Source organism: Felis catus, chromosome A3 (assembly GCF_018350175.1).
Source record: "Felis catus isolate Fca126 chromosome A3, F.catus_Fca126_mat1.0, whole genome shotgun sequence".
NCBI classification, from domain to species: Eukaryota; Metazoa; Chordata; class Mammalia; order Carnivora; family Felidae; genus Felis; species Felis catus.
The window spans coordinates 102,679,516-102,706,739 of NC_058370.1; the positions used below are offsets into that span (position 1 = coordinate 102,679,516).

Here is a 27,224-nt window from a genome sequence, read left to right on the forward strand (position 1 = left end):
TATACATATAATGGAATATTATTCAGAAAAAAAAAAAAAATTCTGCCACATGCGACACAAGTAAACCTGAAGGACATTATGCTAAGTGAAATGAGCCAGTCACAGAAGCACAAACTCTGCCATGATCTCACTCATACGAGGTATCTATAGTCACTCACAGAAACTAGAATGATGGCCCGAGGAAAACGGGCAGTTGCTGTTGAACGGGTGTCGAATTCCACTTAACACAAGACGAGTGAATTCTAGATACCTGTACAACGTTGTGCCTGTCATTAACAATACTACCATATACACATAAACATGTTAAGAGGATGGATGTCAGGGTGGACGTCAAGTTCAGTGTTTTTACCAAAAACAAACACACACGACCCCAAAGGGCACAAGGAATCTTCTGGAAGTGGCGTTTATTACCTTGATTACAATCATTTCACAGGTGTATGCACGTGTTCAAACCCATCAGATTGTATACATTAAATACGTGCAGTTTTGTAGAACTACATTTCAATAGAGCCACCTTTTGTTTTTACTTTAATGGAGATATAAGAAAATATAAAATTACATCTATGGCTTGCATTGTATTTGTATTGGACTGCTCTGCTCTAGCCAGAGAAATGTTTGATGGTCACTGCCTGCTGAAAATAGGATACAAAGAACCTAGGGTTGGAAAGACTTCCCTGTATATCCGTCTACTTACCAGTGTATCATTTTTTTGAACATAATGTATTAAAAATCAACTTCAGTAGTTCTTATACTGGATAGACTCAGAAATCCTGAATTCTCAGTTGCTAGGTCTTGGTTGAAATATCTTCACTAGTAATATCTTCACTAAACTGAAGTTACATCTTATTTTAATCTGATAGTTTTCCTAACCCAAAAGGCCACATCAGGTTAAATGACATCCAATTTCACTTTGATGTTCATAGCTGCCAGTTCGGCTACAAAATACCGGAAAACATAAGGCACAGAAACAGTGTCAATAGTATCGCTGCGATTACATAAAGTACAGTTGTACTTTCTGTTGCGCATGGCAGACCAAGAAGGCGGTGGCTTCTCCAACAGTGGAGAGAGTAAACTACCACACTCCACGCACACGTGGGCTACCGATCGATCCGAACAGTTGAAGAGGCGGTCATGAAGGAGAAAAGATGTACCGTGGGCTAAAAGAGCATCCCGCTCCATTTCCCCAAAACGGATTCCGCCCTGGACGTTTCTTCCCCCAATAGGCTGGTTAGTGACTTTGTCTCTGGCTCCCGTCGTTCTAACCTGGAATTTGTCTGAGACCATGTGGCGTAAACGTTGATAATAAACCACGCCTATGAAGATGTCTGCTTCCAGTTCTATCCCACTGATGCCACTATACAGCCTCTCGGTGCCATAGAAGTTGTAGCCAGCAGCTTTCAACATCTCACCGAAGTATTCTAAGGCTGAGTTCTCCTCTGAAAAGGTGAAGGGTGTAGCATCGTGGCAGAGACCGTGCAAAGCAGCAGACTTCCCCGCCATACTCTCAATTAACATACCAATGGTCATGCGGGAGGGAAAACCATGAGGATTGAACAAAATGTCTGGGACCATCCCACTCTCAGAAAATGGCATGTCCTCAGCTGGCCACAACCGGCTCAAGATGCCCTTCTGCCCGTGACGACTGGCAAATTTATCTCCGATAGTTGGGTTCCGAGGGACTCTCATCGTGATGCAAATACACTTGAATTTCCCACTGCCCGTGTCATTACTGCACACTTTGATGTTATCCACAATGCAATTTTCTTTACTCCTAGGAAAAAATAAGCAGACGGGAGGTCAAACTATGTTCTTTAAACTTGCAAAGACACTTAAGTGCTATTGATATAATTAGTGAGTCATATAGGATATTTGCAAAACTTATTCCTACCTCTACTCTCCAGTACAAATAGAGATGGTGTCCCTACGAGTATTGACGAACAGGGCTACTGATTATGTTCACTACACAACTATGCCCATCTGAAAGAACGGCGACAGAGGCAACTGAAAAACTATGATGAAGACCTACTGTTGAAACAATTTTCTGGATGTAAAATAAGCTAAAAAATTTTTAATTTTAATAAAAGGCACAGTGAACTTGACATTTTAGCTAGGAAAATTCCTAACAACAGGCCTGAGAGAGATGATCAAGTTTGAATAATACAGTTTTGAAATCAATCACAGGTAACTTATCAAACTAGGAGACTGACAAGAGAAGTAGAAAAACAAAGGCCATACAGCAGACACAGAACTTTGTCTCATTTAAGAAATGCCACTTCAGTTATGACTGAGTCAGTGACTAAAACCATCACTTCTGTCTTCTCCAGAATTCTCCTGTTAAAAGATAACATTCACTGACCACCAGCAATTTCATTGAGAAACAGCCTTCACAAAGTAGTATTGGGTATCCAAACTTACTTATAGTAGATCACAAAGTTTTCCCCAGTGTTGAGGTTCAGGTAGCCATAATACGGATCTCCATACTTTAACTGTGCTCCGATAAATGGCAAGCCATCATCATCTAACTTCTGCAAAACCCGTGGGTCACCAGGTTTGACTCCGAACACCAGACTATCATCTCCTTGTTTAATTTTTTCAGAGAGATCTATGAACTCAGACTTGTAGACACTTCCATGGGCAAAGCCTCGTTCCCAAGAGGCCTTATTCACAATCTGTGAGGTCAAAAAAAATCATTAATTTAAGAGACTGAGGCCAAATGGGGATTTTCAAAATTAAAACTAGTTAGAATTAAAATACTGGGTTTATGGTAACTGCCATTCTAATTTTAAAACTCCACAATTTCCAAGTCACCTACACTAATAAAACCCAGACACTTGTAAATGGCTTAAGACCTAATCATACATAAATATAAATGATAGGGGCACTTTGGTGGCTCAGTCAGTTAAGCATCTGACTCTTGATTTCGGCTCAGGTTGTGATCTCACAGTTCATGAGATCAAGCCCCACATCGGGCTCTGTGCTGACAGCACAGAGACTGCTTGGGATTCTCTCTCCCTCTCTCTTTGCCCCTCCCCCGCTCACATATGTGTGCGCTCCCTCGCTTAAAATAAATAAACTTAAAAATAAATAAATATGAAATGTAGACATATCCAAGACCTTATTCACTCAGCATCTACTCACACATGCACTCAAATATCCATGATATATGCATATTTGAATATTTAGTGAATATCCCTCAAGGCTTGCCATTTTCTTTCTTTCTTTTTTTTTTTTTTTTTTTTTTTTATTTTTGACAGAGAGAAAGAGTATGAGCAGGGGAGGGGCAGAGAGAGAGGGAGACACAGAATCGGAAGCAGGCTCCAGGCTCTGAGCTGTCAGCACAGAGACCGACGTGGGGCTCAAACTCACAGACTGCGAGATCATGACTTGAGCCAAAGTCGGATGCTCAACCGACTGAGCCACCCAGGCACCGCAAGGCTTGCCATTTTCAATGGAGACTAGGAATGCATCATTTAACAGAACACTCTGGTGCCAGGACATGAAAATATTCCTTCAGTAATCTGACAGTAAACAAAAAAGTTAAAATGAAAAGAAATGAGGGGTGCCTGGGTGGCTCAGTCAGTTAAGCATCCGACTTCGGCTCCGGTCATGATCTTGCGGTTTGTTGAGTTTGAACCCCGCGTCGGGCTCTGTGCTGACAGCTCAGAGCCTGGAGCCTGCTTCAGATTCTGTGTCTCCTCCTCTCTCTGCCCCTCCCATGCTCATGTTCTGTCTCTGTCTGTCTCTCAATAATATAAACGTTAAAAAAAATTTTTTTTTAAAAAGAAAAGAAATGAAACTACATTCTCTTGGCAGAACTCACCATGGCATCTTCCATATCGTAGCCAGTGTAAGAAATAACAGCAACAATGGCATTTGTCCCAATTGGATAGTTATCCATATCATAATAATCATACATGTATGGTCTCACTAAAGGGCTTTGTGGAGTCTGAAGACGATACAGTTTATTATCTGATCGAGCTTGGTAAGTGAGAAGTGGAAAGCCCATAGTTTGCTTCCCTACAAAGGAAAAAAAAAACCCTTAGCATCGTTTTCCCCTTGACTATAAAGGTCATATATAAAATTGGTAACAATAAAACATTCATCATCAGGGAATGAATAAATCAATCGTGGTGGTTCTGCTCACTACAGACTAATACACGGCATGAAGATGAAGCAGACCACGTGTATCTAAGTAGCCAGACCATGAAAAAGATGCTGAGAGGGGAAAAGCACAGAATGACATTTAATATTATACGATTTAGGCACACATTCCAGATAATTCCACTCCTAGTTTATGGACATGTGTATAATGTAAGGAAAGCATAAAAAGGATGCATATAAATTACAGGATATTACAAGTTGGGGGACAGACGAGGTGAAAAGGAGACAGTAACTATTATCTACCTACTTAGATTACTTCCTTACACACACACAGAACACAATGTCAGTATCTGCTAATTCTGGGTGTGGGGTACAGAGGGTAGGGAAGTAAGACTCTTCTTTGTACTACTTCACATTACAGAGAATCAACCTGAAACAAAATGATTTATAAGACCGTATGTGTATGCATACATACACAGTGAATTTTAAAATCTAGAAAAGGAGACTTCCAGCTTCCAGTAAGAGAAAGCTACACCTCAGCACATTAAGATCCAGAACAATGCAAAACAACCCCCCCCCCCCCAAACACACACAGTATGAAAGCACTGGAGTCAGAAACTGGAGAGGAATTCACACTTGGACAAAAGAAACAGTACAGAGGGAACTACTAGCTTTTTCAGTTTTTAATGTTTTTGCCTGATGGTTCAGTCACTGTAGTGGCTACAACTTAGACAGAAAGCTACAGTCTTACCAGCCTACAGAACCACGGAACAGAGTTCAGAACACAACAGCAACTGGAAAGTAAGGGGGTAGATTTTAGAAAGGAAAGAACCATGAAAAGCCTTAAATTCTGCAAATAAAACGGAGTCCAAATCCTTGGCGGACTAAACTATGCCTGTGACAGATCCAAGCAGGCCACCTGAGGCTAAAAGAACATACTTCAACTGCTGTGTTCAGCTATCTACCAATTAAATCTAAAAACCAATCTTTTTGAAGGACCATAATAGAACCGACAATCTTTAAAATCTATCATTCACGATGTCATGGATACAATCCAATATTACTAGAAATACAAGGAAATAGGAAAACACAACCCATACTTAAGAAAAATGTAATCAATGCAGATGGATCCTGAGATGACCCAGATGTTAGAACCAGAAGACGGTGATTTTTAAAAACCTGTAATAACAATGCTCAAAAACATAAAGGAAAATATGTTCACAATGAAGACAACAACCTCAGAGAAAATAGAAACTATAGAAAAGAAACAAACAGAAATGCTAGGCTAAAAAACTAAATATCTGACATAGAATGAAAAATCAGTGAAATTAACAACAGATCAACAAAATGATCCAACCCGGAGAGGAAAAAAAAAAGATAGAAAAGGAGATTATAAACCAATGGCTTACAGAACGCTACCTAAAGTTTTAATATACATGACACATAAGTGAAATCTCAGGAGAGGTATGAGAGAATGGGGCAGAAGCAGTGGCAAAAACTACAAATTTAATTACATCTTTTATTTTTTATTTATTTTTTGACAGAGAGAGTGGTAGCAGGGAGAGGGGGTAGGTGGGGGGAGGGAGACAGAGAGAGAGAGAGAATCTTAAGCATGTTTAGCAGGGAGCCCAAGGCTGTGGGGCTCATTCTCAGGACCCTGAGATGACCTGAGCCAAAATCAAGAGTTAGATGCTTAATTGACGGAGCCACCCAGGCGCCCCGATTAACTCTTTAAAGCCAGATTTAAGAAGACCAATACACTCCAAGCATAAAGAACATCATATCTAGGCATATCATACTCAATCTGCTACAAATCAAATATAAAGTAAAAATCTTAAGGACAGGGGAGGGTGGGGGGCGTGGGGAGAGGAACACATTATCTACAAGCAATCAACCATACATGTAACCACTGACTTCTAGTAAAAATGAGAGACCAAGAAGAGACAGTTTGATACCTTTTAAGTGCTGAACAAACATGACTCTCAATTTAGAAATGTACATCTATTTCCTTCAAGTGAAGATCAAACAAAGACATTTTCAGAGAAATAAAAACTAAGAGGATTTGTAGCCAGCCACCTAAACTATAAGAAATGCTAAAGGAAGCTTTTCAGGCTCAAGAGATAGTACTTGGAGGTATTCAATGGAACACGGAATCATCAGGCAGGAATGAAGAATACTGCAAGTGATAAGATGTGGGTGACTACATGGTTTGTATTCTTCAAAAGTCAAATCACAAGACCTCAAACAAATCCAAATTGACAAACATTGTACAAAATAAATTACCTTTTGGTTCAAAAACATCAATGTCAAAAGTGACAAAGGCTAAGGATCTGTTCTAATTTAAAAGACTAAAGAGACATGACAACTAAATGCAACTTGTTATCCTGGGCTAGGTGCTATGCAGAAAAAAAAAAACTGCCACAAGCCATATTTTTGGGACAATCAGTCAAAATTTGAGTAAGGACTATAAAATAGTATAACAACATCAATGTTAAACTTCCTGATTTAAACGCTTGCCCCTGGTTACGTAAGCGAACATCCTTGCTGTTAGGAAATACACAATGAAATATATAGGGGTAAAGGGGCATCGTGTTTGTAACTTCCCCTCAAATGGAAAGCAGGGCAGATGAGACAAAATGTTAACAGAATCTAGATAAAGGGTTTATAGGAAATCTTTGTACCATTCTTGCAAGTTTTCTCTGAGCTTGAAAGTATTTCAAAATAAAAAAGTTACAAGCGCTCTTCTTCTGTGTGAATACCACCACCACTCTCTACCCCCTCTTACCCATCTGGCACTGGTACATGTTCCGAGGACTCTGGTTGTGATCAGAGAAAGGGATGAAGTTGGCGATCACACTCAGCAGGCTGTGAGGGAAGAGCTCCTGGTGGGTGGTAACTCCAGCCAAAATCTCATCCTCGAAGATGGCAATGTTCATGAAGATCTGGAAAAAAGGAAGGGCGAGAAGTTCAAGGCACAAAATAACTGACTGCTAGCATATTAACTCATCTTATCTCTCAGAGTTTAGGACTCAAAGCCTTGAACGAAAACCTCCCCCACTCAACATCATGAACACGGACAGGATCCACTGGGAAGCACGGGGAAGCTTCCAGTTAGAAATATCGCTTACCTGACCCGTGTCACTCTAAATCCACCCTGGTTCAACTGTGGAAGATTGGAAGAAAGAAATTTTTAGGTAGCACAAAGCCCACAGTTTCCCAGCTGCAAAGATGGAGGCAAAGGCGGTGAGTGAGTCTAATGGAATGTTCCCACCTCACCACCTGAGGCAGAGTCAGGTGCATAGGAGCTGGGCAGGATGGGAAGGCAGGTAACATGACCATCAACCCTTTCTCTCGATAGGTGAGCGGAGGGAGGAAATGTGAAAACGGCTTTGTGTTCATCATAGAGGAGACAGAGGTAAGTTCGGATTTTCTCTCAAATTCCTGATGGTTATCAAACAGCGCTAACATTTTTAAAAAGTAGCAGTGATTAAGTCTTCAGAAGTCATATACCACACGAGTAGGTTCAGGCACCAACACAATGCTTTGTGTACCTGTTCCATAGTTCCAATTAGTTCTTCTTTGCCTAATTCCAAGTTCTGCACAGGCCGCACAAGTCTACAAGGAGTGGTAAACAGGAATAACCCTGGGTATAGACTTGGTTTTCCCGTCATGGGGATAAGGGCCACTTCCATCCAGGGAGGAATTCTTTTTTCTCTCAACACCTGTTTTCAACAAAAAGAGTTCAATTAAGAAGTGATGTAGGGGGGCGCCTGGGTGGCTCAGTTGGTTAAGCGTCCGACTTCGGCTCAGGTCATGTTCTCATGGTCCGTGGGTTCGAGCCCCGCATCGGGCTCTGTGCTGACAGCTCAGAGCCTGGAGCCTGTTTCAGATTCTGTGTCTCCCTTTCTCTGACCCTCTCCTGTTCATGCTCTCTCTCTGTCTCAAAAATAAATAAATGTTAAAAAAATTAAAAAAAAAAAAAAAAAAAGAAGTGATGTAGGGGTGGGCACTTGGGGGTCATGATCTCATGATTTGTGGGTCCGAGCCCCCGCGTGAGACTCTGCTGACAGCCTGGAGCCTGCTTCAGATTCTGTCTCTGTCTCTCTCTGCCCCTCTCCTGCTCATGCTCTCTCTTACTCTCAATTGAGCCACCAGCCAGGCTCCCCTAAATGGATTAAATTCTTAACACAAAGGCCAAAAAACAAAACAAAACAAAACAAAAAAAAAACCACACACAAAACCCCCACAAGTTAACAAAGATAAAACCTGAAATTAATACTGAAAAAGGTTCAAGGCAATAAATCAAAATTCTGCATTCTCTCAAATACCCACTGCTTAACCTAACCAAGAAAAAAAGCTGGCGGTGTGTGTGTGGGGGGGGGGGGGGGGGGGGACAAATGCACGGAGTAAGAAATGAAAAAAAAAAACAACCCAGGAAACTAAAATTTAAAATCATGGGTCTAGTCTAAGAAATCAAGATGAAATGGATAAAATGCAGGTTACCAAAACAGACCTCAACAGAGGTAGAAAGCCTTTTTAAAGATGATCGAGTTCCATATTAGAAATAAACATATCTAGAAACTATCCCCAAAGAAAGCACTAGAGCCAGATGGTTTCATAGGGGAATTCTAGCAGACTTAGGACCAGATAACCCAATTTCTACAAACTGTTCCAGGGCACTGAAAACAAAGGAAAACTTTCTAATTCTTTTTATAAAGCAGAAATGTATCTATTAAGAAAGAAATAAATTTTTACTATTTAACTGGTATTTCTTAAATATTAAGAAAATGATATACCATGACCAAGTGGGATTTATTCCAGGAACTGAGGGTTCATTATTCATCACTAGTACTAGAGAATGATGATCAGGGAATAAATTAATATAATACACTTAGTATATCTAAAGGAAAATACTACAGATTTCCCCCAGAACACATCAAAGAATGAAATACAGAATTACCGTATGATCCAGCAATTCTAATTCTAGGCATACACACCAAAGGACTGAAAGCAGGAACTCAAACAGGTACTTGTACATCCATGTTCACAGCAGCATTGTTCGTGGCAACCAAAAGGTAGGAGCAACCTGGGGCACCTAGGTGGCTCAGTTGGTTAAGCATCTGACTCTTGATTTCGGCTCAGGTTATAATTTCACAGTTTGTGGGATCAGGTCCTGCATTGGGCTCCGCAGTTCCAGCATGGAGCCTGCTTGGAATTTTCTCTCTCCCATTTTTGTCCCTCAGCCCTGTCACTCAAAATAAATAAGCTTAAAAAAAAAAACAACAACAACAACACAAAAGGTGGAAGCAAGCTAAGTATCCATCAATGAACGAATGGATAAGCAAAATGTGGTAGTATACCCAATGGAATATTCTTTAGTCTTAAAAAAAAGAATGCAACTATTTTTACGTTTATTTATACATGTAATCTTTACAGCCAACGTAAGGTTCAAACTCATGACTGTGACATCAAGAGTCACATGCTCTTCCAACTGAGCCAGCCAGGTGCTCCAAAAAGGAATGGAATTCTGACACGGGCTGCAACAGGGATGAACTTGAAACATTATGCTAAGCGAAATAAGCCAGACACAAAGGGACAAATCCTGTATGATTCCACTTACATGAGGTACCTAGCAAAGTCAAAGTTCATGAAGAAAAGTAGAACAGTGGCAACCAGGGAAGGAGGAAATGGGAGCTCCTGTTGAATGAGTACAGACTTCCAGTCTGGGATGATGGAAGACTTCAGGAGATGGATAGGGTGGTGGTTGCACAACAACCTGAACGTACTTAATGCCACTGGACTAGAAGCTTAAAAATGGTTACAATGGTAAATTTTGTTATATGCATTTAGGAACAAAACGAAACCACAGGGACCTCTGGAAAAAGTGAAATCATACAATTTGAGCATCAAAATAAGCAACAGCAACAGAAGACTCATGAAATAAAACAGGCATCTGTAAATCTATGCTGCTGTGAATAAAAAAACAAATAAATGGAAGAGAAAGGAAAACTCTACCTTACAAAATAGCAACTCACAAACACAGAAGGAATGATAGAGCTAGGAAACAATCACGGGGCAGCCATCACAATAATCATTCCCTCAGGAAAGAATCATCAATGGGAGAGTAAGAATTCTGCAAAGAATTCGCCAACTTGCAGGTAAAAACTTGGTGAGGCTTTCACACAGCTTCTTCCAAATATCTCTCCACAAATTACTAATTACCCAGAAAATTAGCAACAGCACAGTGCATCACCCTAGAGAACACAACCTTACCGCGATCATAATTAGCATCACTAGTTGAGGGACAAGTCAACATCATGTGCCTCTTTTTTTTTCATTTTTTAAATGCTTATTTATTTGAGAGAGAAAGAGAAAGAGAAAGAGAAAGAGAGAGAGAGAGAGAGAGAGAGAGAGAGAGAGAGAGAGAGATATTGAGAATGAGTGGGGGAGAGGCAGAGAGAGAGACACACACAGAACCTGAAGCAGGCTCCAGGCTCTGAGCTGTCAGCACAGAGCCCGATGTGGTGCTTGAACTCACAAACCGTGAGATCATGACCTGAGCTAAAGTTGGCCACTTAACCGACTGAGCCACCCAGGGGCCCCAAGATCATGTGCCTCTTGAAAGGATATCCTGAATTTCATCATCAGAAAGCTACACACCAACATAAATAAAGGATAGCTATATAAAAACTGGCCTGTAGTTTTTAAAAAAGTCAAGACACGAAGAGCTGAAGGGCCGTTCATGATTAAAGGAGACTAAAGAAACATGATAATTACATGTAATACATGATGCTGGACTGGGTCCCAAACCAGGATAGAGAAAAAATTGCTGTGGAAGTCATTCCTGAGACAACTGGCATAATCTGAGTGTCAGCTGTGGACTCCACCACCCTGACCTTCCCTGATGTTGAAAAGTGTACTGGGATTATTGAGGAGAAAAAGCCCTTGTTCTCAGGAAGAATACACTTGATGGTGGCAATCTTCATGGAAAAGGGGATTGGTCTGTATACCACCCTCAAATGGTTCAGAAGAAAAAACTATACAGGTTTATAGAGGGCATACAAATGGATAAAGCATGTGGGGCAAAACCTAACAACTGGTGGATCTAGGTAATGGGCAGATGGGAGTTCTCTGTGGTGTTCGAACACCTTTACGTTTAAAATTGTATTGAACAGGGGCACCTGGGTGGCTCAGTCGGTTGAGCGACCGACTTCGGCTCAGGTCATGATCTCACGGTTTGTGAGTTCGAGCCCCGCGTCGGGCTCTGCGCCGACAGCTCGGAGCCTGGAGCCTCCTTCGGATTCTGTGTCTCCTCCTCTCTCTGCCCCTCCCCCACTTGTGCTCTGTCTCTGTCTCTCAAAAAAAAAAAATAAATGTAAAAAAAAATTAAAAAAAAATTGTATTGAACAATTTGAAAACTAAAAATACCGAAAACTGAACCAGAGTACAGTTTGAAATAAACCACAGCACGAACTAGAATTCATCCTGTTGCCAAAGAACAATTCTTCAATGCCCATTGTCTCATACCAAAACTCTTGTTAGGAAAATTCCAAATATAAGTTAGTCAAAGAATGTTATTCTACTTTTTTTTTTTTTTAATGTTTTACTTATTTTTGAAAGAGAGAGACAGAGCACAAGTGGGGGAGGGGCAGAGAGAGAGGGAGACACAGAATCAGGAGCAGGCTCCAAGGCTTTGAACTGTCAGCACGGAGCCCAGTATGGGGCTTGAATTCACGAGCTGTGAGATCATGACCTGAGCCGAAGCTGGATGCTTAACCAACTGAGCCACCCAGGCGCCCATACCTGATTTTTTAAAAACACACTTTCATGGGGCGCCTGGGTGGCTCAGTCGGTTAAGCGTTCGACTCTTGGTTTTGGCTCAGTCATGACCTCACGGTTTGTGAGTTTGAGCCCCACATCAGGCTCTGTGCTGAGAATGCAGAGTCTGCTTGGGATCCTTTCTCTTCCTCTCTGCCCCTCCCCCTCCCTGTGTCTCTCAAAAATAAATAAACTTTAAAAAATTGTTTAATAATAATAAAAAATAAATAGATAGAAATCCACTTTTAAGACCCAGAAGGTAACAGGGTGTGACTTATACCTTGCATATCTTCAACATTACTTGAAATATAAAGGACATATTTTGAGGCCCCCTGTATGCCACTAGTATTAACAAAACAAAAAAAGTTAAAAATTTGTAAGATTAGCAGACTAGGGCCTCAATGAAACTACCAAAAAAATGCATGCAGGTCAAAGTATCTGTCACTGACCCTAACCTCTGAAGCCAGCACAAGACAAGACTGTGACACTACAGGGGATGTGGAGGCACTTTTCGGAATCAGCTTCTGACCTCCAGACCCCCTGGCCAGTCTACGCTGCCCTGGGGCTACCTCGACAACGAGAAAAGGACAGACAACCTAGGAGTAAGGGACAGAACAGTTCACAAAGACACAAGATCACCTTAAAGTGTCGGAGAGAATCTGCAACACCAGGAGCAAGGTCCTTATCCACCCAGCCAACCATGACGCCATCCAGCAGGACAGGGTAGCACTCACTGTATGGCCGGTGTGGAGCTCCATCAACTGGAGTGACCCCTGGGGAAGTGAACAGACCAAATGCTCACACCAGAGTGCTTTCTCCTACGTTAAAAAGTCCCTCCAGATAGGCTCGACAACCGCTTCATCATTTTAGAGATCTTGCCTCTGAACCAGAACATTTTTATTGCTTACATGTTTCCAAGCCCTTTCAGCAAGGATACACAAGAAACTGGTGACTCGGACTGTCTTTGGGGAGAGCAGCTGGGGGACAAGGGTATAAGAGAGGCTTTCCTACGTATATCTTCTATGTTTTGATTAGAACCATGTAAATAGATAAACTTTTCCCCAAAACCTCAACTGCACTTGATCCTCCTTATTTGCAAATTCCCCATCTGTGAATTTGCCTACTTGCTAAAATTTATCTGTAACCCCAGCATCAAGACTAGTGGTGCTTTTGTGTTTATTCCAGGACATTCAGCCAAAGTAGAGATAGCAGCTGTGAGTCCCCCAGAACAAAGGCTCTGTCTCTTATGACATCAGGGTACAGACTACTAGACAACCTCTTTTTAATGGTCTTCCTGCAAACTGACACTGTTTCCTACTTAGAGATGCAGTGGTCGAGTCACCAGATACAGGGAGTGACCCAAAATGTTATTTCTGATATTGCTGAATGTTAATGCATTAACGATAATGCTGAATGCTGGTGTATTTGAAATGTTTTGACATTTTTATTTTTGCAAAAAATAAAATAAAACTATAGCATTTAATTTCTCCCTCACTCATTCTCAAAACAATGCACCTGACCTACAGGCAAGCCAGGAAACCAGCCCAAGTCCTGCACAGAAGAGTAAACAGAATTCTTGCAGGAATTCCCTGCTTAGTTCCCAAAGAAGCATAACTTGACAGTTTGCACCTGTTAAAACCCCCACACCCAAACAAGACTGTTTATCACTGTCCATCACATACCCAAGCTGCAGAGCAAAGCCGGAATAGATGCTGTATACACAAACTGTGTGACGACCTCACACACGGCAGTCAGGTGGTTCATCAGGCCACAGGGCTCCCCATCTGGGGTGTGCACAGGACAAAGGAAACCCCAGGACTCCGGCAGCAGCCTGCGTACTGTGGTGGTCCTCATCTTAGCAAAATCAGCCCCTCTGTGCACACAGCGGAAATGGGAGAGATAGCGTATGAAGTTCAGCTTATCAGCCACAACACAAAGTCCAGAATCTTGCAGGAAGCCAAGACCTTAATAAAACAAAAGTCATTCAAAAACAGGCTAAACTTAAAAAACAAGTGTATTTCGATGCGAGGCTCTGAGGACAAAACCTCAGAGCACACTATAAATCAGAGTGAGTTATAAAGTTTATTAGCGCTGACGAGTGGGAGGGATTTACAAAATTAGTAGTAAAAAGGCGTTAACCCCCCCCCAGATTCCCCAAGTTATATTAGCCCCACTGGTTCCCTCTCTCCTTCTACTACTACCTCCTTTGTGGGAAATGTTAAATGAGTGTGAAACAGCAAGTAACTAAATGGGATTCATCAGGGAGGGATGGAAAATATGTAAGACGTTGTTAGTAGTAAAAAAAAATCTGCATCGGTACTATCTGTGTAAAAAAAAAGTCAACAGTATTACTTCTGGGCCCTCAATGACTACTTAAGTTTTTCAGGCCTTTCTGATGCACCTGGTTTAGGTGATGCACCCCCACCCCCGCCCCAGACTACCTGTAACGGTTCCTCACAGATCTAAGCTATCTTTAGAATTCTAGAAGGAGGCACAGAGATGCATGCGATGATAAGAAGTGGATTTAAGCTCTAAAGATGCCTTGTCTCAAGCCCTTCAGATTGATGCACACTGATGCACACTTGTCAAATTTACAACATGAAATCCGTCTTTAGTGAAAGGGACAAATGCACTTTTTTAAAGGCCTTTTTTCTTTTTTTTTTTTTTTAAGTAGGCTTCACACCCAGCACAGAGCTCAACATGGGTCTTGAACTCATGCCCCGAGATCAAGACCTGAGCTGAGATCAAGAGTCTGACCCTTAACCAACTTAACCACCCAGGTGCCCCAAGGGATGAGTTCACTTTTAAAGAGAAAACTCTCTCAGCAATATATAAATCCATATTGATCAAATAACTTTAAAACTGTACCTAAAATGAAGTCTATCTATCTATTTTTATTTTTTATTTTTATTTTTTTAATTTACATCCAAGTTAGTTAGCATGTAGGCAACAATGATTTCAGGAATAGATTCCTTAATGCCCCTTCCCCATTTAGCCCATCCTCCCTCCCACAACCCCTGAAGCCAATCTATTTAATTTCACCTGTTTTAGAACGCAGATTCCCAGTAGCAAGAAGATATTCAAATGGTTTTGTAAGGTCTGTTCCCATACTAAAAATCTTCATCAAATTTTCAGTGTTTATGGACACATTGGCCTTCTGAGCCCTCTTGTCTAGAGCAATTTTTATAGACACTAACCAAGCTTCCATTTTTTCCTGAAATAAAAAACATTGAAACTATTACATTTAAATGACTCACATTTCATACTTACTCCCACATAATAATCCCATGTCCATAACAAAGGCCCACTAATTTATACATTTGACATGGAGAACGTCTGGCCTATAAGCCTGAAAAACAGTCTTTCATCACACTATTCCTGTTCAGGCAGAAGCCACAAACTCCTGCATATCAAGGTTTCTCAACCTCAGCACCACTGACATTTTGGCTAGATAGTTCTTTGTAGTGAGGGGCCAGGCCCTGCATGCAGGATATTTAGCGCTATCCCTGGCCCTGACCCACGGGATGCCAGTAGCATCCTGCAAGCTGTGACAACCAAAAATGTTTCCAGGCACAGTCAAATGTCCCTTGGAGCGAGGCAAAAACTGCTCCTAGTAAAGATTATCCACATTCACGAAAAGAATCAAAAGTTTGCTCTGGGAGGAAGCGCCTGGGTGGCTCAGTCAGTTGAGTGTCAGAGTCTTGATTTTGGCTCAGGTCATGATCTCAGGGTCGTGGGATCAAGCCCCGCGTTGGGCTCTGCTTGAGATTCGTTCATTCATTCATTCATTCACTCATTCACATTCATCCTCTCTCTCTCTCCCTCCCCCACCCCCAGTCGTGCACACACTCTCTCAAATTAAAAAATAAAATTAAAACAAAAACAAAAATCACATTTGCTTTGGCTTTAGAAAAGTTTTTCATTAAAATGCTCTCATCAAGAAGTCAGAACAGCTTCAACCCCAGAAACAGGCAACGAGTGCAAAGCTTTAAAGCAGCAGCCACTCTCTTAACAGTAAAAACAACTAAGAAGAGTCCAAGTCCCCAAATGACGCCCAACACACAAGACAGCTGACAAACTGGTAGGAAAGAGTGACACTCTCTTCTCCTGTTAAGTCTGAAGCAAAATGGAAAAGAAGTGAGATAGCAGAGTCAGAAAACAGGAAAGAAAAGCCACAGACCTGAGGACCAGAGACCCAGGTAGCAGCACTGTGACCTGAGACAGGAGACCGGAGGAATGAGGACCGAAACGGTCTCTCCCTGGTAAGAGGTCTGCCTATTGTCACTTTGTAGTTAACTTGCTAAGGTGAGCAACTAGCATGGGGCACATACTGTAAGCTGGCACCCTGCATATTTATTTAAGCCTCACAACAAACTTTTCTTCAAAGAGCAGTGCATTATAGGACGACCTGGGCCCAATTTATTTCTGTCTTAAGAATTTTCCAGACTTTACAAAGGTAGCAGGTACAAAAACTCATTATGAAGACTGAGGTGCCGGCTTGTAATCAAACACACTTCTACGGAGAGACAAACAAACTATCACACTAAGTAGAATAAATGAAAATTACAAATAGCCTCCCGTCAGTGCAGGTCAGGTTCTCCCGCCAACTCGCATTTTTGGAGTTCTAGCACTTTTTGACTTTAGAAATGCAGTCGAGTGACTGGAGACCTGTATGTAAGGCCTGCACACAACAGCGCAAGAGAAGTGAGAAGAGGCCTCTAAGAAGCCTTCCTATGAGGTCCCCAGCCTTTCTGGTAAAAGGTTCAGGGGTATAAAGCTGAGCAGACAGTGCCTCTGGCAGGGAGGGCAGACACCACAAAGGACGATGAACAGCGTTCACCAGAGCTGTTCTAAAGTTCAGAGAGGGCAGCTCTTCAGTATCTCTCGCTCCCTCACTATTAAGAAGCCCTCAGAACCAAGCACGGAAATCACAGGACACCTCAATCTCCGCTGTGATATTCAGTGAAATGGCTACTGAAGTCTGTAGTTCAGATTATGTCACTGTCCTGTACCTTCCTGAAGATTCTTACTGTGTCCCAGAGTCAGGGGTTCAGAAGCTTAAAACAAAGCTGGTATAAAAGTATGGAAATCTGGGGCGCCTGGGTGGCTCAGTCGGTTAACCATCTGACTTCGGCTCAGGTCATGATCTCACAGTTCGTGAGTTCGAGCCCCACGTCGGGCTCTGTGCTGACAGCTCAGAGCCTGGAGCCTGCTTTGGATTCTGCGTCTCCCTCTCTCTCTGCCCCTCTCCTACTTGCTCTCTCTCTCTTTCTCTCTCTCTCTCTCAAAAATAAATAACATTAAAAAAAAAGTATGGAAATCACACACGTTTGGCCAGTTACATGTTATCATTAATGTTATGACCGAGACTTGATGTTGCCTTTAACCTCTTAGAAATATTAAAGAAGTTTCTGAATTTGGAATAAACTTAAGATCTTGGATTAAATCCCTTACTGCCGAACAAACAAAAAATTAAAAAGGCAGGCTAACGTAAAGTGCCGAAACTACAAATTGCAAACACGCAGAAAACAGTGCTACCGGAAACCGTCTCACCATTCCACAAGAGGGCCGACTGGCCCAAGGGTGAAAGCAGCAAGCGTTTACCTTCAGAAACATAAGGAAGAGCTGACCAGGTGTAAGGACTTCTTGATTCACTAAACTGTCAGGATTCTCCTCCATGCACTCTCCTTTGGCTAAAGCAAAGAGCTTCCGGGTCATGAGACAAAGCATGTAAAACTTTTCAGTACTGGATTTCAAGTGGATACAGATGCACTGGCTGTGTCAAAACAGAAAGCGAAGCTTAAAACGACTGAGCTGCTACTAGAACTTGATGTCCTACGAACCCAGGTTCCCGATTCCCGTTTACTTAAAAGTTCTTACTCATTTTTAAAGACAACTGCTTTTCCTCTTTACTGGCAACATGAGCAAAAGGACAGTACATACTCACAGGGTCTAGAGCTGTGCTGGACCACATGGCATGACATGCAGAATGTGGCTATTTAAATGTAAATTAATTACAACTAAATAAAATTAAGAATTCAGTTTCTCAGTGGCACTGGCCATTCAGGGGTTCAACATGTGACCTGTGCCTACATACTAATTTACATGCTAGTAACTGTACATGGTTATATAACAGAGTCCTTGCCTTGGAGAAATAAAGGGACCGGATGCCTACAACTTTCAAATGTTACAGGAAGAAAAATGCTGACCTACGTAAAGAGAAATCAAGAGAGCAAACGTAATAAAAATGGTAACAACTAGTGAATGTGAAGTGTCCACGGTACTATTTTTGCAGCAATTCTGGAAGTCTGGAGTTGTTTCAAAATAAAAGTTTAAAAGCACAATACAATAAAACGAAACTACTATAGAAAGAAAGGTGTGGATGGCCAGAGGAACAGAGCTGGGCCCTGCTTCCTTAGACCAGAATGCTACCCCCAGGTCCATTCTGATTCCCAGATGACTCATAGCCCTAACTACAACCTCCCGCCCCACAGACAACCGTTTAGGCAAAAGCACGTACTTAAACAGAAACTCTGCAGCCTGTTCATTTGGGTACCAGTCAGGGAGACTGAGCTTCACTCTGAAGCATTCACCTAGATAATTAAGGACCTGTTTTTGTGTGGAACAACCCTCTTCCATAACGATCCTTAACATCTGAGAAATGGAGTTCCTAAAGAAAGAATCCTCCTCTTTGCCTTTGATGAGCTCCTGAAAAATCTGGTAATCGGAGAAGTTGACAAGTGCCTAGAATAGAAGAAAAAAACAAAAAACAAAAAACCAAGGTTTTCTTTTTAATCGCCAGTCATAACTAAACAATTTTAGCCATTCTATTTCCCTAGGAAGATTTAGCACTCCACTACTGGCAAATCCAAATGAACTCTCCAAAACAAGGCATGGCTTGTATGGTAAGACAGCAAGATGGCCCCATCATCATCCTTGCCTTCTGGTATTCACAGCCTTGTAGAGTCTCCGCTCACACTAAGTCAGCACTGGCCTGTGTGACCAAGACAACATGGTAAAAAAGTTGATGTGTGATTCTCAAGGTCAGGTCCCAAAAGGGACTGTGGCTTCGGCCTCACTCTCCTGGCTAACCCTCTCAGGGAAGACAGCCGCTTCCAGCAGCCTGTGGAAAGGCCCACGTGCACAGGAACCAGGACCTGCTGCCACCAGCCTGCAATGACCTGCCAGCCATGAGTGACCACCTTGGAAGTGGATCCTCCGGCCCTACTGGCCTTCTAAATGACTGCAGCCCCTGCTGACATCTCACTGCTACCTCCAGAGACCTTGAGGCACAAGTGCCCCAAATCCCAGTCACTTCCAAATTCCTGACCACAGAAATAGTGAGAGAGGAATGGTTGTTGATATTTTGAGCCACTGCATTTTGGGTAATTTGTTTTGGAGCAGTGCACAGCTGATAGAGCCATCAATTCCACTCAGGAGAACCTATCCATTCTGCACAGAATGTGACCTCCACTGAACCTCTTCATAGCAAAAGAAACACATTCGTTAAGTCACACCTTCAGTGCAAAACCCAAAGGAAGGAAAAACAGTTCTTTCCGGTAAATAAAGTTCAACATAACCGTGCCATTTTCCAGGTAGTGAAGGTTCATGTTGACAGCAGAATGTTCTTCCCTTACACAGTGCATTGAAACTCCTATTGAAACAAAGCAAAAAGTCAAAAACTCAGTAATACTGTAACTGCTTTGATAATTACTTTTTTCCCTAAATTATTTTTAACCCTCTTTAAAATAGAGCCAAATCACTAAGGTTAGCCAAGACTGGCAACCAAAAATGTCTCCAGACCTTGCCAAATCCCCTAGGGCACACAATCTCCCTAGGCTGAAAACCACTACAAGTAACTGAAACTACAAATTTAATGAAACTTCCAAGTTTCCTCGTAGAGCTGGGTCCGTGTGTTATAACACGTTATATCGCGAGCACCTTGCAGAGCCTCATCATACAGCACTTTATATCCCCTGTACTCTGTGGAATCTGATCAAGAGAAAATGGCTTCATCCAAGAGTCCAAATGGAGAACAGCAGAATTTTAGATTTTGTTTCAGCTTTAAACAAAGACTGGAACGGCATTCCACATCAGTGATGCAAAAGAATAAACGACTAGCCGTTTTGACTTGCTAAGATGCTATTATTCTAGGGAGAGTATATATGGCTATCATTAGAGGCTGATTTTTAGCTCAATTATAAAAACAAGTTATTCACTTGCAGGGTTACCAAAGAATGAAAATGTTGTCTTATGAAGCCAGGCTCTGTCACAGTGAGCACTCAGAGGCCAGGTGGCTGTCAGCCAGGGACTCCAAGAGGAATGCCACGGAAGAGGAAACCTACATAGGAGACTTCTGAGGCCCACACCCCCCCTCTGGTTGAGTCAGGCCAGCCTTCGTCTCCATAAATAAGAACATCAGTACATGCATTCTTTCTTTCTTTGTTGTTAAATGTTTATTATTTTTCCGAGAGCAGGAGACAGAAGATCCAAAGCAGGCTCTGGGCTGACAGCAGAGAGCCCAATATGAGGCTTGAACCCACAAACTGCGAGATTATGACCTGAAATGAAGTCAGATGCTTAACCGACTGAGCCACCCAGGTGACCCATACCTGTGTTCTTTCAATGTGAAAAAAATTAAACATAATAAAAGTAGGCCTCCTGCTATAACATGCTTACTAACTTAACAGAAATGCTTACTAGAAAAACAAAACTTTTCTAAAAGAACATTCCAAAGGTCACTACAACTTACCATACTGAGTATAGCCAGGCCCTCTGGTTTTCCATTTTGGTCTTACCATTGCAATGGGGAAATTTCTCCGAGGCATAATTAACATTCGGATGACTTTTTCAATGCCATTGATTATAAAATAGCCTCCCATTTCCTGCCGAACAGATGAATTATAATTTGTTAAACAAAGATACACCGTCAACATGAAGATAACTGCCAGACGCAGTGCAACGTGCAGAAGAGGCACGCAGAGGCGAAAGGGTCTACAGGTCCCCTGGAAACTTCATGGAAACTGTCAGTGTGTGAATTAAGTCTTCTCTCAAGTGCACTAAAAAGGTTCTAGGGACCTGGCAGAAAAGTATGGAAGGATCAGGATACTTTCCTCTACTAGACAGACTCGAACTAACTTGCCTTTCTGTCCCCCTAAAATGATTTCATGATTTAGTCTTCAAATGATATTTAAAAAAAAGAAAAAAAAAAACCTTACTTGAAAGAGATAAGAGATAATAGCCATTTTGCTTCCAGGTGAATATGGTTCCCAAATAAGTTAAAAAATTCTGACTGTACAAAAACTCTGGAAACCAGAAATTCAGATTAGCTAAAGAGGAAACTGTTTTTCATAGTTCTGGTATCACATTTTTTTTTTTAACTAAAAAAAATTTTTTTCATGCTTATTTATTTATTTTTGAGAGAGACACAGAGAGAGAAAGAGAGAGAGACAGACAGACAGAACACGGGCAGGGGAGGGGCAGACAGAGAGGAGAGAGAATCCCAAGCAGGCTCTGCACTGTCAGCACAGAGTCTGCTGTGGGGCTCAAACTCACAAACCGTGAGATCATGACCTGAGCTGAAACCAAGAGTTGGACACTTAACTGACTGAGCCACCCAGGTGCCCCTCTGGTATCATAGTTATATAATAAATAAAAAGCTACTACACATTGATACTATGAAGCAGGTATATCATGCTGGGTGCTCTATGTTACCAGCCCCGTTAATCCTCATAACAATAAGTGGCACAGTTATTATGCCCAGAAGAGGAAACTGAGGCGCAGAAAGATGAAAATTCCCATGGGGCGCCTGGGTGGCTCAGTCGGTTAAGCGTCCAACTTCAGCTCAGGTCACGATCTCACGGTCAGTGAGTTCGAGCCCCACGTCAGGCTCTGGGCTGATGGCTCGGAGCCTGGAGCCTGTTTCCGATTCTGTGTCTCCCTCTCTCTCTGCCCCTCCCCCTGTTCATGCTCTGTCTCTCTCTGTCTCAAAAATAAATAAACGTTAAAAAAAAAAAAATTAAAAAAAAAAAAAAAAAAAGAAAATTCCCAAAGCCACATAACTGGTAAGTGGAGCACTTGGGTGTCAAACCCAGATCTGACACCATAACCCTCATCCCATCACAAAACACAGTCTCCCTACTGCCAGCAGAGTCTATACGTCTTGAGTACTTCGACTCAATACCGCAAAACCACGTATCGCAGATGAAAACAATGCCGAAGGAGAGATACAGGAAGCAATTCAATATGCTCACAGAATCTTACTGTTGGTAAAGCAAGCATCTCATACGGAAAGTGTATCATGCAGGAAATTAGGGAACAACCTATCAATACTTCCCCCATAATAATAATATTCTCTGTGCGGCCACTTTTCACACACGGTCTCATCTGAGACTCATTCTGAGCCTACGAAGTATGCAGCACACAAGATACCAAGCCCCATTTTACCTATCCAGAACTTGGAAGCGGAGAAAGAAAAACTGACTCTCACTGGCAAGTTTCTATCTTCTCACCCCCATCTCAGGCCTTTTCTACCATCACCTGGATGCCCGCAATTACCTCTGCTTCTTCATGGTGCTCAATGAGGGCTTTTGGAGGAAGGCTGTATAAGTTGCAAAGCTTAGACTTCACCATGATGGGAACATAGCCAAGAAACTGTTTAATGACTCCTTTTGAGATGCCATTCACTGCCCAGCTGATATCAGCCTAAATGAAAATGAGAGAAGAAAATTACTTAATAATAAAAAGAAACTACCTGGATCTACCAAAGCAAGTAAGTATTTTAAAAGAGTAAAGAAGAAGACCATCAGGTAAATGATTTTGTCCTTTGGATTTAAAAGATAGCATCTTTAAATGACAGTACTAAGAAAGCAGAATTCTGGTAGAAGTTTTATTAGGCACCAGCCTTATTCTCAAAAACGTACAACCTAAGAGTCACACGCTGTCACTTGTACTCACTGTCAACTTGCCCCGGTAGGTACTCCTCCGGCCCCGACATTCTGCGGGATAAATGTTGAGCTCTTTGCAGATGTTTCCTTTCGGAACCATCGGTGGACTGATGACAGCATCCACAATAGTAAGGGAGATCCGCTCATCTTTGAAAGCAAATTCAAAGGGAGGTATAGCCTGAAATACAATCCACACGATGAACTGCTTGCATTTCCAAGGCCCTCTTTCTCCAAGATTCTTCCAAAGCTCACGTGTTCTACAAGCACTGATGCCCAAAATGCCAAATATGACATATCTAAAAAGACGGTTAAAACTACATCCGGTCTACTCATACCCTCGCTAAGTACCTGCAACTACAATGACCTCATTCAGATTGCGAGTGTCTGCAACACGTCACATTTGTAGCAGGCTCTAGGGTACAGTTGTGTTCAGAACAAAACTGTTCTGTGAACCAAGTGCCTGACTTCTCTATTGTACGTGGTACCTGCAACGTGCACAGCGAGACAAATGGGACTGCTCCTAACAGGAGAGGATACGGAAACATCCTCCTGATTTAGGACCGGACACTCTAATGCCATCATTCTTTACGCTGATATTTGTACATTTCATTCCATGGTGGCCGCATGCTGAAACCAGAGCCTCACTGGTGGTGGCCACGGTGGTTCTTCCCGTTGCACAACAGCTGCTTCTCTGCACCTGGGGAAGCTCTCCTGTTCCGAGGAAGGGGCATCGCTGAGCTCTCCTACATATTAACTAGGAACAACCTCCTAGCCTTAGCGGTAGAACAAGAATGCCAGAAATGGAGCCAAGAATATAGAGAAGGTTCTCTACCCCCATGTCAGTTCAACTGACCTTGTCTCTATTTTCAAATGTTATCTAAAGCTGGCATTGTTTTAGGATTTTTTTGTTTTAGGGTTTTATCCTAACATAAAATTTTCATGTATTTTTTATTTAAGGATGAAGCATCAATTTTCAAAAGGGAGATCAGAAGATTTTCTTTCTCAAGTCGCAGCTACACTATCTATATCACAATACAATCTTGTTATTTGAGATAGTTAAGGTCTATAAAGTTGCCACAAACACTGAATTGTTCTTAGGGGAAAGTTACGTTCCTGTCTCTGATCACACTTTTGTCAACTGATCAATACATAAGCTTGTTTCATGTACATTTCTATTTAAAGACACCTTACTTAATATATATCGTTTATTCATTAACACTGAACTCAGAGCCAACAGCACTAACTCATGACTGAACAAAGGTTATTTAACACATATTTCTCTTAAGGGGTACATCACAGCCTTTTTGCACTTAGAACATGAGATAGCACTTCAGCACTATGCTTGAGGGCTCTTTTAAAGAGTGAAATCACCAACAAAAAGCACCAGAAGGAGAAAAATTGGACAGATTTAGAAAAGGATACTTGTTTATAGCATGGAGCTTGAAACAAGAAATAGAGCATCACCTTCTTGGACCTCAGTTGAAATGGTGCGCACTGGGCAATTCAAAATTTTCACCACTCTGCACGTGGTGGTATGTACTGATTTGTGGGCTATGAATAGATTTTAATGAGTAGGCAATTCACAAAGACGAATTCCTGAATAATGAGATCGAATGTATTCTGAAAAGATGACTGTGAGATTTATCAATTTAGACTCACAGAATGAAGAAATATATCCCCCCCCCCATATTGGGCAAAACCGTAAATAAACCAAAATATGACAAAGGCTATCTTTCCCTTGACTTTATAAATGTTAGTCGTTTACTTTACTGTTTTATGTAACAACATTTTCCATACAGTATTCTGGTACTAATACTAAGTTGCAGCATCACTATCTGTGCTGACCACACTTTCTACACACTTCTACATGTACTTAATCAAAATAACTTATCACAAGAGGCTGAATACAGAAGCAGAAATGCAAATCCAGCTGTCTTCTAATAAGCCAGACATTCAAAAGACAGGAAAAATATCATTTACCTATTAATTTTTCTGCTCTAGAAAAAAAAAATTTTTTAATGTTTATTTTTGAGAGAGAGACAGAGTGCAAGTCGGGGAGGGGCAGAGAGAGACGGAGACACAGAATCCGAAGCAGGCTCCAGGCTCCGAGCTGTCAGCACAGAGCCCAACGCAGGGCTCGAACTCAAGCTGTGAGATCATGACCTGAGCCCAAGTCGGACGCCCAACTGAGCCACAAAGACGCCCCTAGAAAAAAATTTTTTAACCATACCACTGTTTTATTAGGGATTTATTCAGGTTAAGTCTCTAGAAATAAGGGAGTCACTTAGGGGGCACAAAGCTGACGAAGCTTCCTCAGATCTCATAACGAACCACCAGCTTAGCAGGCTCTTTGGCTGTATCACTGCCTCCTTCCACCTACAAATTATTTTAAGGATACTGTTTTGGCCCCACAGACTAGTAGGTGGGGTAGGTTTCCCCAACCCAAAACATGAACAGCATAAAGGCCATGAAGCCCAAGAAGTGCTTACACATGAGATTCCAGGAAACAGGTGTGGGGGGATGTGCCCACACGGTTGCTGAAATACATGTCAAGGCCCCAGTGCATCGGTTCACCCCAGTTCAACCTCAGGTCTGGGTGGTCCCAGTCAGACCATGGATCCCTCTCCTGTTGCAAGCCATCAGGAAGCTTCCAGTAGTTGCCTTACCCCATGCCATCACCCGGATGTGGTTGGTAGGTAGTCTTCCACCCACATATTATCCTTCTTGGCAACGGCAGCCTGTTCTTCTGGGATCTTGGGATAGTGCCCTGGAGCATGTCCTTGGTAATGTGGGAGGCTCTCTGTGCACCTAATGGCACCAGGGTCCCAGCTGCCCTTTGAGCCATCGGACTACCAGGACCTGTGCCCTGGTCACTGCCATCTTCACCTTCTCCCCACCCCCAATTTTTTTTTAATGTTAATTTATTTTGAGAGAGAGAGAAAGAGAGAGAGAGCGCGAGCAGGGGAGGAGCAGAGAGAGAGGGAGACTCAGAATCTGAAGCAGGTTCCAGGCTCTGCGCTGTCAGCACAGAGCCGGAAGCGGGGCTCAAACTCACGGACCTCAGATCATGATCTGAGCTGAAGTTGGAGGCTTAACTGAGTCACCCAGGCACCCCTCTCCAAAAATATTTTTAATAAAAATGTTAATATATCATTGGTTTATCTTTTAAATGAATTCATATTTTAAAATTTTTCTCAATTTTAATTTCTAATAGAGTAAATACTGATAAACAAAGCTCTTTAGGACCCCTCAAAAATTTTAAGAGTGGAAGGGGGTCCTGGGACCAAAAAGTTTGAGAACTTCCAGTCTATGTATTACTGGCACCCTCAGAGCCCACTGCCTGGGAGACGCTGGCGATGCTAACCAAATGAGACCTTCCCCCACCATCTTCATTTGAACTCTGCTACCGTATCCTTTAGATCAAATCACTTAATGTTGAATAAGTGTCACTACTACTCAGTCTCGCTTTCAGGCCTCATTTATATCTTCCTCAACACCCACCTAATTCAGAAAAGGTGCCCAGTAGTTTCTCCCTTTAAAGCTAAGAAGAACACCGTGGAAGGATGACCTCACATGTACAGTCTATGTACAAATAGGTTCAGAACCTTTTCAGGTAAGTTTCGGAGAGGTAAAACTTCAGTGACATGAAAGCATGTGCGGTGTGAATGGCACACCCACCATAGCATAGCGCCTTCCTCACTCTCACGCATGCAGACACTGGCTACAAAACACTAAGGTTCCAACCACGAAGAAATCCAGAAATCACAAATACATCTAGTACTCCCCCAGTCGACTAGACTACAAGTGCCAGGCCCCCGCCGAGCCTGGCACGATCTGGGAGAACTATTTCGGATTATACTGTGATCTCCCAGCCATCTCTCTGGGAACCCTACCCAAGGCCACTGCCCCACTTACCCCAGCATCTTGGATCTATCCCGCACCCCTCGCCACACAAGCATCCTCCCACCCACCCCCCTCGTCCAGCCCGCGGGATCCTTCTCCTGTGCCCGCCTCGAGTTTCGCCTCATCTGGGGCCTCGTCGGAGCAAGTGGCACCGGAGATCGCAGAGCGACTGCAGCCTGGAAGGACGCCGCGCTCACCTGCACCGCGTGGCTGAGACCCTCGCGCACAGCGTAGTTGAAGGACTCGACATGCGCCCGCGTCAGTTCCTGCAACGCTGGCTTTTGCTGCTCCCGCGGGATCCCATAAAACGGGTCAGTCAAATGCTTTAAGCTGGGCCCCTTGGGCAGGCTCTGCCACCGGCCGGCGGGATCCATGCGTCCTCCTGCACACAGGGCGCCAGCGACGGCTCCGCACGCGCCAGGAAGAACGGCAGGCCCCCCGGTGCCCACGGCCTGC

At 42.6% G+C, this 27,224-nt stretch overlaps 1 protein-coding gene and 1 pseudogene across 1 annotated transcript; both read right to left on the minus strand.

Moving 5' to 3' along the window:
* Positions 1-387: 387 nt before the first annotated feature.
* POLR1B (RNA polymerase I subunit B) lies at positions 388-27,224 on the minus strand. Its single transcript, XM_003984245.5, has 15 exons — positions 26,966-27,224; positions 22,876-23,043; positions 22,477-22,623; positions 20,672-20,804; positions 19,437-19,573; positions 18,440-18,663; positions 17,524-17,695; positions 14,962-15,133; positions 13,602-13,883; positions 12,559-12,692; positions 7,653-7,823; positions 6,887-7,043; positions 3,821-4,017; positions 2,416-2,669; positions 388-1,771 (listed from the first exon to the last, which is right to left on the minus strand). Exons 1-15 carry the CDS (start codon positions 27,140-27,142, stop codon positions 889-891), a joined length of 3,408 nt encoding a protein of 1,135 aa, XP_003984294.3. The 5' UTR covers positions 27,143-27,224; the 3' UTR covers positions 388-888.
* Positions 23,050-25,745, minus strand: LOC123384531 (annotated as a pseudogene).

What these genes read in the sequence shown, in the direction of transcription:
- POLR1B (XM_003984245.5), bottom strand. Translation starts at nt 27,142, where the DNA reads ATGGATCCCGCCGGCCGGTGGCAGAGCCTGCCCAAGGGGCCCAGCTTA. An exon ending in CCTACCGGGGCAAGTTGACA is followed by an intron (nt 22,624 to 22,875) that starts GTGAGTACAAGT and finishes ATTTTCATTTAG; the next exon opens with GCTGATATCAGCTGGGCAGT. An exon ending in CATGTACCAGTGCCAGATGG is followed by an intron (nt 4,018 to 6,886) that starts GTAAGAGGGGGT and finishes TTTCCTTTGTAG; the next exon opens with GGAAGCAAACTATGGGCTTT.